This window comes from Acinonyx jubatus, chromosome E3, assembly GCF_027475565.1.
Source record: "Acinonyx jubatus isolate Ajub_Pintada_27869175 chromosome E3, VMU_Ajub_asm_v1.0, whole genome shotgun sequence".
Taxonomy (NCBI): Eukaryota; Metazoa; Chordata; class Mammalia; order Carnivora; family Felidae; genus Acinonyx; species Acinonyx jubatus.
Window position 1 is genome coordinate 12,156,402 of NC_069398.1, and position 13,667 is coordinate 12,170,068.

General features: G+C 38.8%; 1 protein-coding gene across 3 annotated transcripts in view; it reads right to left on the bottom strand.

Moving 5' to 3' along the window:
- DNAH3 (dynein axonemal heavy chain 3) overlaps positions 1-13,667 on the bottom strand; it is a 169,834-nt gene that overhangs the window by 42,462 nt on the left and 113,705 nt on the right. For all 3 annotated transcript variants that reach the window (XR_003415245.2, XM_053213005.1, XM_027043073.2), the window contains exons 42-47: positions 9,651-9,754; positions 7,082-7,376; positions 4,893-5,072; positions 1,185-1,308; positions 938-1,094; positions 564-707 (exon numbers count right to left, since the gene is read on the bottom strand). Coding sequence is in view for 2 of the 3 variants with exons in the window: in XM_053213005.1 (XP_053068980.1) it covers positions 564-707; positions 938-1,094; positions 1,185-1,308; positions 4,893-5,072; positions 7,082-7,376; positions 9,651-9,754 (1,004 nt within the window). In the remaining variant the exon portion in view is untranslated. The remainder of the gene's footprint in view (positions 1-563; positions 708-937; positions 1,095-1,184; positions 1,309-4,892; positions 5,073-7,081; positions 7,377-9,650; positions 9,755-13,667) is intronic.

A 13,667-nucleotide genomic window follows, 5' to 3' on the forward strand; every position in this document is an offset into this window, starting at 1 on the left:
CTTTCTCTTCCTGATATTAGAACCTGACAGTGCTACAGCACTTGGCCTCTAGATACAACATGAAACACTCACAATTTTTCTGTGGAGAAATCACAGCTTCTTAAAAATAGAGGTAAAACTAGACTATGTAAACACATAGGCTTAAAAACAACTTTTCTTACATCAAAAGGGAAAAGAGAAAATATTTACAAATGGGAAACTATGATAGTCTTCTACCTGAAGATCAAGTAGGATGTTGATCAAACCATAAAAATTTCACGGTTCATTTCTCAACTCACAAATTAATTAACCTTAAAAATGTATTTTAAGTTAATTATAAACAATTACATCAGATCATAAACCACTTTGAATGGATCCAAACGTATATGTTATCAGGGAAGTGAAGCAAAATTGGGCCAAATATAATATCACCAAATCAGGTGACTAGTTGACTCAATCCCATCTCCTGAGATTCAGAGAGCAGAGCTGAGTCCCCATGAGGAAGGAAACCTGAAATCTGAGACTAACATACTCAAATATTTGGGGCCATTTCTGAGGCCAAATGCTCAGAGGGTCTGGCTTACCTTCTCCACAGTCTGCTTGAAGCAGTTGGATGTGGTTTCCTTCACCATGTTGAAGAAGACCTGTCTGTCCTCATCGTCGATCAGACGGTCACAGAAGACCCGATAAACCTCATGAATCCAAAGCCGGATAAATTTTTCTATATCCTGAAAATCCAGAGTTAATTATTTGAGTGGTACCTGAGGTGGTAGTTCTTAGTTTCTAAATCCTGGGGTTGGCTGAGTATTAAACAAGATAATGCTTATAAAATACTTAGCACAATGCCTAGCATAAATAAAAACTTAATAAAACTTAGCAATTACTATTATCACTATTGATTCCATGTAGCCAAGGATATTGCTGAATGAACTGGATAAGAGAAATGATAGTGTCTGACCTGCAGGTGGGTGTGAGGGCAGAGCAGTACCCCTTGGATAACCCGTGAAAAGTCCCGCAGGTTAAAGACGTAATGTGACTTAGAGGGAGTTGGCAAGAAATTCTCCACCGCAGCTTTATAAATTGTCATAGTAGCTTGTACCAGCATCTTTCCATACCTTAGGAGGAAGGGGAAGGCAAATCCATCAAAGAGGGGCTAAAACTGAGGATCCCAGGCCAACATTGTGGAAGACACAGGAATCTCTTACCTTAAGAACATCACGTCAAACCCTTTCCCAAAGTGCCAGTCAGCAATTGAACTGAAAATCTTGGTTAAAATGTCATCCTCAAAGGCGTTGATGGAAACAATATTCAGATGGCGAGTGAATCGTCCTGGAAAACACACAGACTCACACCTACCTCCTGGGCCTTGTGATCCTGGGATATGGAAGAGTAGGTTTTCTGCTGATTTCATGTTCTAGAGCTGTGTTGTCCAATATGGTAACCTCTAACCACATGTGGCTATTTAAACTTAATTAATATTAATATTAAATAACATTAAAAAATAATTTCCTTAGCCTCACTAGCCACATTTCTAACATCTGGCTAGTGGCTGTTGTATTGCACAATGCAAATGCAGAACATCTCCATGATTGCAGAAATTCTATTAACAGCACTAATGTTCACGATTGCTTTTAAAAGTGAAGGCAACATGTGATCATTGTAAAATAGTCAATTTAGAAATACTTTTATAGAAAGTGAGCATCATCTTTGGCTTACCTCCATTCTTTCCCCAATTAACCACTATCAATGTGGTATCCTTACATATCTATCTATATTATGCCTGTCTAATGTTAGATATCTATATATTCATGTCTGTATATCAGCTTTATTGAGATATAATTTACATACTATCCAATTCAACTACGTATACAATTCAATCATTTCTTAGTATTATAGTTGTGCAACCAATACCACAATTTCAGAACATTTTAATCACCTCAAAAAGAAATCTTGTAACCATTAGCAGTCACTCCCCATTTCCTTGGAGTCCTTGGCAATGAATAGCCTATTTTTCGTTTCTCTAAATTTGCCTGCATGTCTTTTTTAAAAAAGCATTTGATTATACAAAATAAAACACAGATACAGAAAACCATACAAAAACAAATATAAAGTTTAGTGGATCATCATAAGATCAATATTCATACATCTACCATCCAAGTCAAAAAACAAAGCTTTGCTTACCTTCCACAGGTGTCCCTCTGCATATCCCATCTCAATCTTAGCTTTCTGTCTCTTTCCAAAGATTACTATCTTGACTTTTATAGTAATTTGCTTTGCTGTCTTGATTTATGTCTTTTATCACCCAAGTGTTCATTTCTACACAGCACAGTTTAATCTTCCCAATTAAAAAAAAACTTGATTATGTCTGATAAATCTCTTTTAATCCATAGATTCCCCTTATATTTCTTTCATCTTTTGCCAGATGAGTATGAGGGCTGTTTGATGTGTAGCTTCACAGTCAGGATTTTGCTGACTGTATACTCATGGTGAGTTAATTCTGTTCCTCTGTCCTTTGTATTTCATACTAATTTGCAGCTGGATCCAGAGACTTGATCAGATTCAGATTACATCTCTGACCAGATGGTAGGTGGTGGTATATGCTTTCATCAGAGACATGATGTCTCTCCTTTTGTGATGATGGTAGCTACTGATGCTCAATTGGCTAGATCTAATAATTTATTGGGGATTGTAAAATGGTGATACTCTGATTCTATCATTTCTTTTTCATTTATTAGTTGGAATATTTTTGTAAAGAGATACTTCCCTCATCTAGGATTTGCTCATACTGTGGTACATTTCATATAAGAAAGTCAAGATAAATGTTTGATTACTTCCATTTATTTATCAGTTTTTAAGATAATAAATTGGTTCCTTACCATCCCGTGAAAATGGCCAATTATCATTTTTATTATAGACTTGTGGATTTAAATATATTTTGATAAATTTCAATCCATTAAAATTGCTATCATTGTTGAAGCTCAAATTTTCCCATCTTTGGCCAGTGAGAGCCTGCTTATGTTGACAACTGAGTCCTTTTGACACGACCATTTAAACTTTGAGAGCTTTCTCGTTATTTGGTATATCAAGAAGTTACAAGCTCATTTTGTATTTTCTGCCCCAGATATGCAATCAGCCATTTCTCAAGAAGCTCTGGTTTCTTTCAGCAGGAAGTTGGATTTCAAAACAATCTGGGTGGTAGGCATGCTCATTGTTAGTGAGTTGGCTATTATTTCCTAGACCTAGTACATCAATGGACATCATGAGTTATTACTACTGATATTTCTAATTTAGGACTACAGGGTTTTCACTTAATTTCATCTATATTACATCTTGGTATTTCATACTGACACTTCTGATTCTCAAGGACACAAGGGTCAGTAGAAATAAAAAATTCCTGGGTGCCTGGGTAGCACAGTTCATTAAGCATCCAACTCTTGATCTTGGCTCAGGTCATGATCTCACAGTTCGTGAGTTTGAGCCCCACCTTGGGCTCTGTGCTGATTACATGGAGCCTGCTTGGGATTCTGTCTCTCCTTCTCTCTGCTCCTCCCTTGCTTGTGCTCTCTCTCTCTCAAAGAAAATAAATTTACTTAAAAAAATAAAATAGAAAATTCCACAATAACTCATTTGTATAATCCTACTTTATACAAATCTCTCAGAATAAGAATATACTTACTACCAATTATGATAACTGAAAACGATTTGAAAACTTTTTGTATTTGTTATCCTCATCCCCCCTCCATTTTCAATTGTTCTGTGTCTACAACAGGGTCTTACAGCCTTTACACATTATAATCTCTCCCATGTAGTCTTAGTCCAACAAATAACCATATATTTAAAGCTTATGACCAGTTGTGATATCTATTTATTTTCAGTCATTTTGATCGTGTGAAACTCATTTTCTAGTAGGTTCCCAAGAAAGTGCCTGTGGAAATAAGTCTGAGTTCTTGCATGCTGATAACAGTTTTCCTTTTATATGTCAAGGTCAGCTTTGCTGGCTATAAAATCCTTGCCTCTCATTTTATTTCCTTGAGCATCTTAAAAATGTTACTTCATTTTCTTGTGGCATAAAGCATTGTGGTAGAATAGTTTTAAGATGATCTAATTTTATTTTTCTTTTAAGTCACGTGCTCTTTTGTGCCTAGATGTCCAAAAGAATTTTTCCTTTTCTATAAAGTCCAGCAATTTTACTAGTGCATGTCTTGGTAGTGGTCATTTTTGAGTCTGTATTCTTAGGTACACAATGTGCCAAATACGATTATCCTGTCCATTTTCCTTATGGAAAATTTTACAGATGAGAAAGCTAAATGCCAGAGGGGAGAGCAAGGTCAAAGAATCTTAAGTCTGGAAATGGTATTAAGATTCTTAAGCAAGGATGTATCTCAGAATTAAATGCAGATCCTTGACGAATCCAGTTACACCAGAAGCAAAATGTATTCCTAAACTGTTGGATGATGGGAGGAACTCTTACTTGTTTTGTTTGTTTGCTTATTATTATTTTGCTTAGGCCACTTTGGGTTAGTTGTTCTATCTCCGGCAATCTGAAGAATTGTAACAAACACAACAGGTGAATCTTTTACCACCCCTGGTTGAACCTCTGATCTAGTCTCCCTCCTGGCACCCATGCTGGCCACACTGAACTCTCCTTTTCACAGGAGACTCTCTGTTTCTCCAGGGCCTAGCCAAAGACTTTCACATTCTCTTTCCACATTCATGTCCTATTTCACACAACTTCCAACATGAAGACTTCAAATTCCACTCCCTGGAGCTAGCCCAACCCCCTCTGGCTATAGCCTAAACATACTTTTCTCTACCTTCCATCAGGACAGAGTGTCCTGTACCAACTCTCCATCCATGAAGGTGGTCTGGTTCTGCTGGAGGATGAAGAGGAATGAAGTTTCTTTGTCACATACCAGTAATGTCATTCCTTCCTCCCCCAGGGGGGCCCATGGCAGTCACAAGCAGCACATCCACGAAGTCCAGCCTGTTTGTGTCCTTCTTGTCAAACCAGTAACCGTGGTCAATCCACTGCCTCAAGAGCTCAATGGGGGGCTGGGCCCCATACACTTCTTTGGCTGGCATGTTGAGGTCATCTGGGGAAAGAAGCCACACATTCTAAGTCTAGGGGAGACAACAGATAACTATTCCCTCCATGGGAGAGGAGTCCCCTCTCCACTAGTTGTCCCCTCTCCACTCCAGGAAGAGCTCAGCCAGTGGACACACTGACCATACGGAAAGAAAATTTCTGGGCTCTCCTGCCTCATTGAGATCTCTGCCCATTGTGACATTAAGGATGCATGGATTGGCATCAACAAACAGGCATTTAATTTTTTCCCATTCCATCAACCACACTATATTGAATGTCTACTATGTGTTAGACACTGTTAAGTTCTGGGGATATGATGGTGAGGAAGACAATCATACTCCCAGCCAACAGTGTGTATAATTTTACTGGCAGGTAACAACTGAACCTCAATGGGAGAAAGGTTTTAAGCAAGGGTTTTTGAGGAGTAAAACCAAAATGGCAAGAAAAGATAGTGACTTTCTCAAGGGCAGGGGTTGATTTTCCTCAAAAGCATATTGTGTGACCTAGTCACTGCACATAGAAGACACTCAATAGAATGAAAGCCTTTTAATTTTTCTCTAATGAACACTAACTGAATGCCCAGTTTATGTGACATACATTTTAGTAGTTTTATACACACTATCTCACCTAATCCAAATGATGACTTTATAAGGAAGATAGTATTACCTTTATGTTAGAGGTGAGGACCTGAGGGTCACAAAAGTTAAGTCACAATATGCCTAGGGTTAGAAAGTGAGATTTGAACCTAGATCTGTTTGCTGCAAAGCTTAAATTGTTTCCGGATAGGAGGGTCTGGGTGGCTCAGTCAGTTAAGTGTTGGACTTTGGTTCAGGTCATAATCTTGCAGTCTGTGGGTTCAAGCCCCACATCCAGCTCTGTGCTGACAGCTCAGAGCCTGGAGCCTGCCTCGGATTCTGTGTCTCCCTCTCCTTCTGCCCCTCCCCCACTTACTCTCTGTCTCTCTCTCAAAAATAAACTAGCATTAAGACATTTAAAAAATTGTTTCTGTATATACCATAAAGATAGGAAGAGGGAACAGTCTGGAGGAAAGGGGAAAGGAAGAAAAGAAAAAGAAAACAAAACAAAATTGGATCTCTGCCTTTAAGAAGGTAATGTTAGTGGGTAAGGATATAAATACATGCAATATTCACTATCAATACATGAATTTTAAGGACAGGATATGAGATAACCCAGAAGACTAGGGCATTACTTTTACTAAATTAAAACCCTATGAGTTAGCAGTAAGATAGTGAAAAATATCATGTATTTGGCACCAAGAAATCTGGATTTGGGTTATGGCTCCAGAATTTTCTAGATGTCTGACAGAGAATTTAACCTTCTGGAGCCTCAATCTCACTAGTAAAATGATAATGATGGTTAATAACCTCAAAGGGATAATAGGCTCAAACGAAATAAATGAGGAAGTGCTTTGTAAACAGGCAAAATCCTGGGGATATTCAATGTGCTTATTTCAAAATACTTATTTAGCAAATATTAGGTTTCTTCATTTACTGATAACATTTATCTGACAAAAAAAATGGAATAAGGAGTTTATCACAAAGTGAGTGTTGCTTTTGGAGATCCAAGAGGGTAAATACCCTTCTGGAACGAATTCTCACTACAAGGTAACCTTGCTTGATCCAAAGGCTCATCTTCCTCTCAGGAGAAACTTGGAAGTTACCTCAGGGCAAAAAGGCCTGGACTACAACTTACTTACTGAAAATATGACATATAGCACTTAATCAACAAATACTTGGTAATGAAAGAAGGAAAGGAAAGTCAAAATTAAACATGGGAGAGTGGGAGGGAAGGGGGAGGGATAAAAATGGGAGGAAGGAGGGAAGGAAGGACAGAAAGAAGGATAGAGAAGAAAAAGGGAGGGAAGGAACACTACATTAACCAGAAATATGTCTCAGAGAGAGTAAAAGAATTGTACATTGGCCCTACAAAGGGAAGTTCTGGTTTGCTGCAGCACAGAAGCATCTGGTTATGTTTAGATTCAGGCCAATGCCTTACCCACAAATACCACTGCTTTCTTCCCTATGGGAGGCCCAAAAAGACCCTTCCGCCGTCGATCCAGCTTGGACATGATGATATCTTGAGTTTGACTGGCTGAGGTTCTGGCAGAGAAATTGATGCAGTTGGGCAGGTAGGTGCTTTTGGGAAGGTGGAGAAGGAAATTGTTGGTAATGGCTGATTTGCCAGTGCCTGTGGGCCCCACAAATAGCACTGGAATTTCATGGTCCAGGTATGTTTTCAAGAAGAAAGACTGCCTGGCTGTCTCCACTGTGGAGATGATGAGTTCTGAGACCTGTACCGCAAAGATATGGAACAGTCTTATTACTGGGCCAAAGATGCTGGGCTTGGCATTCAGGATACTTACTATCCATTCAGCTCCATCCCTTACTACCTTTATGACTTCAAGTGAGTATTTAACCTCGCCAAGGGCCTCTGTTTCTTCACCTTTTAAATGCGATAATAATGGCATCCAGTTCACCGACATGCTTTGAGGATTAAAATGAGATCATACATGTCAAAATGGGCATTATTGGCACTGTTTTGTAGGTGAGGAAACTGAGGTCCAGACCTTTTTGGACCTTGCCCAAGGTCCAACTTGGGCAACTTGCCCAAGTAATACAACAAGTAAGTAGAAATACAAGGACTTGCATTCTAGCTTGTCTGATTCCAAAGTCTATATTCTTAACCACTGAACTATCAAGGAATAAACACCAATTACACTCATGATCAGTTTATAGTTGTTGCCCTCTGAGATCATTGCTCTGAACCAACCTGTCTGCCTTGCCCCAGGCAAGGAAGGTCCACCTCCCATATGTCATCTTCCATACTGCTTGGCTCAGAAGGGTGGGTTGTGACACTTAGCCCCCTTCCCTGCACTCACTCCTGTTCTGCCTTTTTCCAACACTTGGATCCTTGGTTCTAGGACCCACCCCCACTTAACCCTTTTTCCAATATGGGGATTACAACACTCTTCCTGGTATTCAAACCCCAACTGGACTCTAAGGGCTTGGTTTGGAGTCATGGACTCCCTATTACTTTGAGTAGAATACCTTACCTTAGCTTGGCTTCTTTGAGCCTGAACACTGTCATTGGCCATTTGGTCACATTTGGTCCTTCCATGGGGACAGAGGAAGGGACTGGAAGATATATATCATATGCTGACATCTCCTTATGTTTAGGCTGGAAGGGGCTAGTGAACATGGAGCCAGTGTGTTGCACAACTCCAGAAAGTACCATTCCTACTGTGTTTTATGTAAACGGTGCCACTAAAGCAAGGCTAGACCACAATGCCAATGGCACCAAGTGAGTCTGTGCAACAAGGCAGCCCTGTAAATATCGGCAGAAAAAGGCTGGGCTTCTTTTGATAATAATTTGCTCAAAGGAAAAGGGACAAGGCAAGGGAACTGAAGTATAGAGGAAGAGCATTAATAGGTGTTGAGCTTAGGAGGCTTTGCCTATATTATCCCCTGCAGTTTTCCCAGTAACCCTCTGAGGTTGGAAGATTACTGGCTCATTTGTCCAAAGTCATGTGGCCAGTAAGTGGTGCTGAATACAGGGCCAGGTGAAAAATGCTTATTTTTCTATCAAGATGGAATTTAAAGCAAGTTGGGTTTCAGAGATTTTTATTTTCAAAGACCACAACACTTTGACAAGGGGAAAATTTTCAGCACAACTTAAAATCTTCTCTGCATAGGACTCTCTTATTTGTATGAATTCAGTGTGATTTCAACCCCCCCTGGAGGTTCAGGTGACTAAGCTCTTTAAGGAGAATTAAAGTTTTGGACCTCCATGCTCAGGGCTTCTGCACAACACTCAGCCCCCAGAGTGTGCCCAAAATTCAGCACACATCCACCTCTGCTTATCACACCATCTTCAGGAGCAGCTGTCACCCTGCTGGCTGCCTGACTTGACTGTCAATATTCCCACTTTTCTATACATTGTCCACCACTCCATCTGGGGCCTGAATGATCTGCAACCACCCCCAGAAAGGTAAAGTATGTTCACTAGAAACTACTAATAGAGGCAAATTTTCTACAAGGAGAAGTTGGAGCTGAGAAAAACAGCTAGACCTGTTTTTCTGAGAATTCTGATCAAGGAAATCTTTCTCTGGGAATTTTGAAGAAAAGACAATGATCCTTTTTGGCTGAGATGTCTGAGAGGTAAGACTGATGACCGCCCAGCATTGGACTGATGACTGCCCAGCATTGATAACTGACCACATGACAATGATAATAATCAAAATAGCAATCAACATGGATCTAGCACATGATGTGTGCCACGTGTTCAGGTATATTACCTTCAATTCTCTCAAACATCCTTCAAGTATTTTTTTTTGCTATTGTGTAGCTGAGTAAACTGAGGCAGAGAGTGTGAGGGCCGAGTAAGGAATCTGTGCCTCTAATTCTAAAGTCCAAGCTTTTGAAGGCTGATCCAGCTCATGTTTGAAACTTTTTCTAAAGAAAGTTCTTAAAAATGCTAATAAAGAGTTGATGTTAATTCCTCCACCTTGGAGAAAGTTCAGGTCATTTTAGAAACCAAAGTTCCATGACAAATACCTCTCTTTTACCTTGGCATTAGCTGGGATATTTTCCTCTTCTTTAGTAATATACTCTGTCCATGTGTACCAATGTCCACTACCTTCCTTGAGGAAATAAAAATCATAGATGCTCCCTGGATTCAAAGAAACAAAACAGGTCATTAGCACCCCAGGGGTTTACATTTCATATTTGAGGTGTTTAACCACCTCAGTTATAGACATCTGAAAATGTGTATCTACCAGTATTAGCCAAGCTGTGGTAAAACTTACACATTTAAAAAAAATTTTTTTTAACGTTTATTTATTTGAGAGACAGAGACAGAGCATGAGCATGGGAGGGGCAGAGATAGGAGGAGACACGGAATCTGAAGCAGGCTCCAGGCTCTGAGCTGTTAGCACAGAGCCCAGTGTGGGGCTCGAACTCACAAACCACGAGATCATGACCTGAGCCGAAGTCGGACGCTTAACCGACTGAGCCACCCAGGCGCCCCATAAAACTTACACATTAATGGTAACTGTATAAATTGGAAAAATATCTTTTAGAGAGTAATGACTCTACAGTTTGCATAAAAAATGATAGGTACTAATTATATAAATAATTATTTTAATATGTAAAATGGGAAGTACTGAAAAGGACAATAAAAGGAGGCAATAAATCAGATCTCACATCCAGAAATAGCTTTTTAAAAATTTTTTATTTATTTTTTTTTAACGTTTATTTATTTTTGAGACAGAGACAGAGCATGAACGGGGGAGGGTCAGAGAGAGAGGGAGACACAGAATCAGAAGCAGGCTCCAGGCTCTGAGCCATCAGCCCAGAGCCCGACGCGGGGCTCAAACTCACGGACCGTGAGATCGTGACCTGAGCCGAAGTCAGACGCTCAACTGACTGAGCCACCCAGGCGCCCCTTAAAAATTTTTTTAAAAAGTATTTATTTATTTTTGAGAGAGAGAGAGAGACAGAGCGTGAGCAGGGGCAGGGGAGGGGCAGAGAGGGAGGTAGAGACACAGAACTCAAGGTGGGCTCCAGGCAGCACAGAGCCCAACAGGGCTTGAAATCACGAACTGTGAGATCATGACCTGAGCTGAAGTCGGATGTTTAACCAACTGAGCCACCCAGGCGTCCCTCTAGAAATAACTTTTGATGGCAATCCTTCTAGCTTTCTCTTTAGACACACAAGCACATTGAACATGGAAGGACAGATGAAAGGATTTGATAAGAATAAGATCATTTGACATTATATATTATACTATGATATATAATTATATGTGATATATTAATATAGAATTATATATTCTATTAATGTATATCATATATTATATACTTACATATCACATATATTATATGTATCACGTATATGTTATATATATCATCTATTATACTATTTTAAAATAAAGATGTTAAATTTCTTTTTTTTTAATGTTTATTTATCTTGAGAGAGAGCAAGCAGGGGAGGAGCAGAGAGAGAGGGAGAGAGAATCCCAAGCAGGCTCCGTGCTGTCATCACAGAGCTGAATGAGCGGCTTGATCTCACATATAGTGAGAGTGTGACCTGAGCCAAAATCAAGAGTTGGACACTTAACCAACTCCCTTTCCTTTCCATTCTCCTTTGTTTGTGTGGAGTCTTTTGTAGCAAATCCTGACATTATATTTCATTTGTAAATACATGTGACTCAATGTTAGACCAAATTCCCTGATTCATTCATAAGCTATGAGGTGATTAACTCACTTTTCCTTCCATCTCCTCTCCTCTGACTCCTTTTGTTGTTGATGATGACCATAATTCTCCCATTCCTTAGTCTTAGGTCTAGTTTCAATAGATTCATTGCTCAAATTCATGGCTTCTAACACAGCCCATTTAAAAGCTCTTTGTTTTGATCGATCTGTTAGTCGGAAAATTTATTTTCTTTCCTTTTTTTTCCCCCCCCCCCAAGAAGGGACTTACGGTGCTTCATTCTCTCAGCTCTTGCAAGTTTGGGAGTATCTGCCAACAGATTTTGTTTTTCAACAATGACTTGGCTGACAGTGATATTCTCAGGTCACATTTTTCTTTCCCTCAGACTTCTGACTGTTCTCTTATGTTTCTCTGTATACTAAGTTGCTGTGTGGAAATCTGAGGTCCATCAGATATTTCCCTCTTCACTTACTTTTTTTCCTTATCTATATGTATCATGTAATTTCTTTTATCTGTAAATTTAATAATTTAATCAGGCTATATCTTTTGGTCAATTATTCTTTATCACTTTTTCTTGAAACATGGCATACTCATAATCTGTAGAAACAGTTGTTCATTTGAGGAACAATTTCTCATTTATATCTTTTTAAAATTTTTTATTTTATTTTTTATTATATATAGAGAGAGAGTAAGTGGGGGAGAGGGGCAGAGGGACAGAGAGAGTGAATCCAGGCAGGATCCATGCTCAGCAGAGTCGGATGTGGGGCTCGATCCCACAACTCTGGGATCATGACCTGAGCTGAAATCAAGAATCAGACACTCAATTGACTGAGCCACCCAGAAATCCCTCCTCTCATATATACCTTTGTATATATTGTCTATACTATTTACTGGGTTACCCATTTAAGGAATCAGCATGGTTTGGCCTCTATATCAATCATATTGATAATTGCTTTAATGTATTTGGTTTTTTTTCTTCTATAGTAAGTGTAGTTCTCTCAAACCTCCCCTCTAAGCCATTTATGAGATACCTAGATTTATACATTTTATTTCTTGCTGTTCCTAATGTATTTATTAGACCGCTAATGGTACTGTCTCATTGTCAGTTTGTTTTGTAGTTTTTCAATCCCTCTTTTCCTCTAATTCTGTGGTTTTTTTCACCTCATCTACAAACTTCTAAAAGATAGCTTTACTAAAAATGTATATGTGATGTACTAATATTCATAGTTGTGCAACTATACTATAACCAATTTTAAGACATTTCATTACATGAAAAAGAAACCCCATATCTCCTAGTTGTTACCCCTCATTTCCCCCTCCTACTCTCAGCACTAGGCAACCACTAATCTACTGTCTACAGATTTGTGTATTCCAGATGTTTCATGTAAATGAAATCACACAATATGTGTTCTTTTGTAGCTGTCTTCTTTTACTCATTATGATTTATATATATCTTTAAGTTTATTAATTTATTTTAAGAGAGAGAGCGCATGCACGAGTTGGGGAGGAGCAAAGAAAGAGAAGGAGAGAGAGAATCCTAAGCAGGCTTGGTGATGTCAGCATAAAGCTGGATGCAGGAACCATGAGATCAAGAGTTGGATGCTTAACCAACTGAGCCATCCAGGCATCCGGGAGCATGATATTTTTAAGGTTCATCCATGTTGTAGCATGTATTATTACTTCAATTTTTTAAATTATTGAGTAATATTCCATTATATGGATATTTTTATTTATTCATTTATCTATTGATGGACACTTGGATTGTTTCTACTTTTTGGCCTTTATGAATAACGCTGCTATGAACATTTGTGTAGAAGTTTGTGGGTAGACATGTTTTTGTTTCTCCTGGGCATAGAACTAGGAATAGAATTGCTGGGTCATATGGCAACTCTATGTTTAAATTTTGGGGAACTGTCAAATACTGTTCTCCAACTCTGCTGTACCATTTAACATTTCCATTATGTATGTAAGGGTTCCAGTTTTCCCATGTTCTCACCAACACTTGTTGTTTTCTTTTTTATTATTCTCATCCTAGTTGTGAAGTGGTGTTTCATTGTGCTTCTGATTTGCATTTCCTGATGGCTAACAATGTTGTCACATGTTTATTGACTCTTTGTGTATCTTCTTTGGAGAAATGTCTATTCAGTTACTTTGCCCATTTTTTAGTAGGGTTATCTTTTTATTATTATGTTGTAGTACCTCTTTATATATTCCAGATAGAAGTCCCTTATCATACATATGATTGTAAAAAGGCTTCACCTATTTTGTGGGTTGTCTTTTCACTTTCTTGGCATTGTCCTTTGAAGCACAAAAGTTTTTAATTTTGATTAAGTCCAGTTTACCTATTTGTTGTTATTGTTATTGCCTGTGC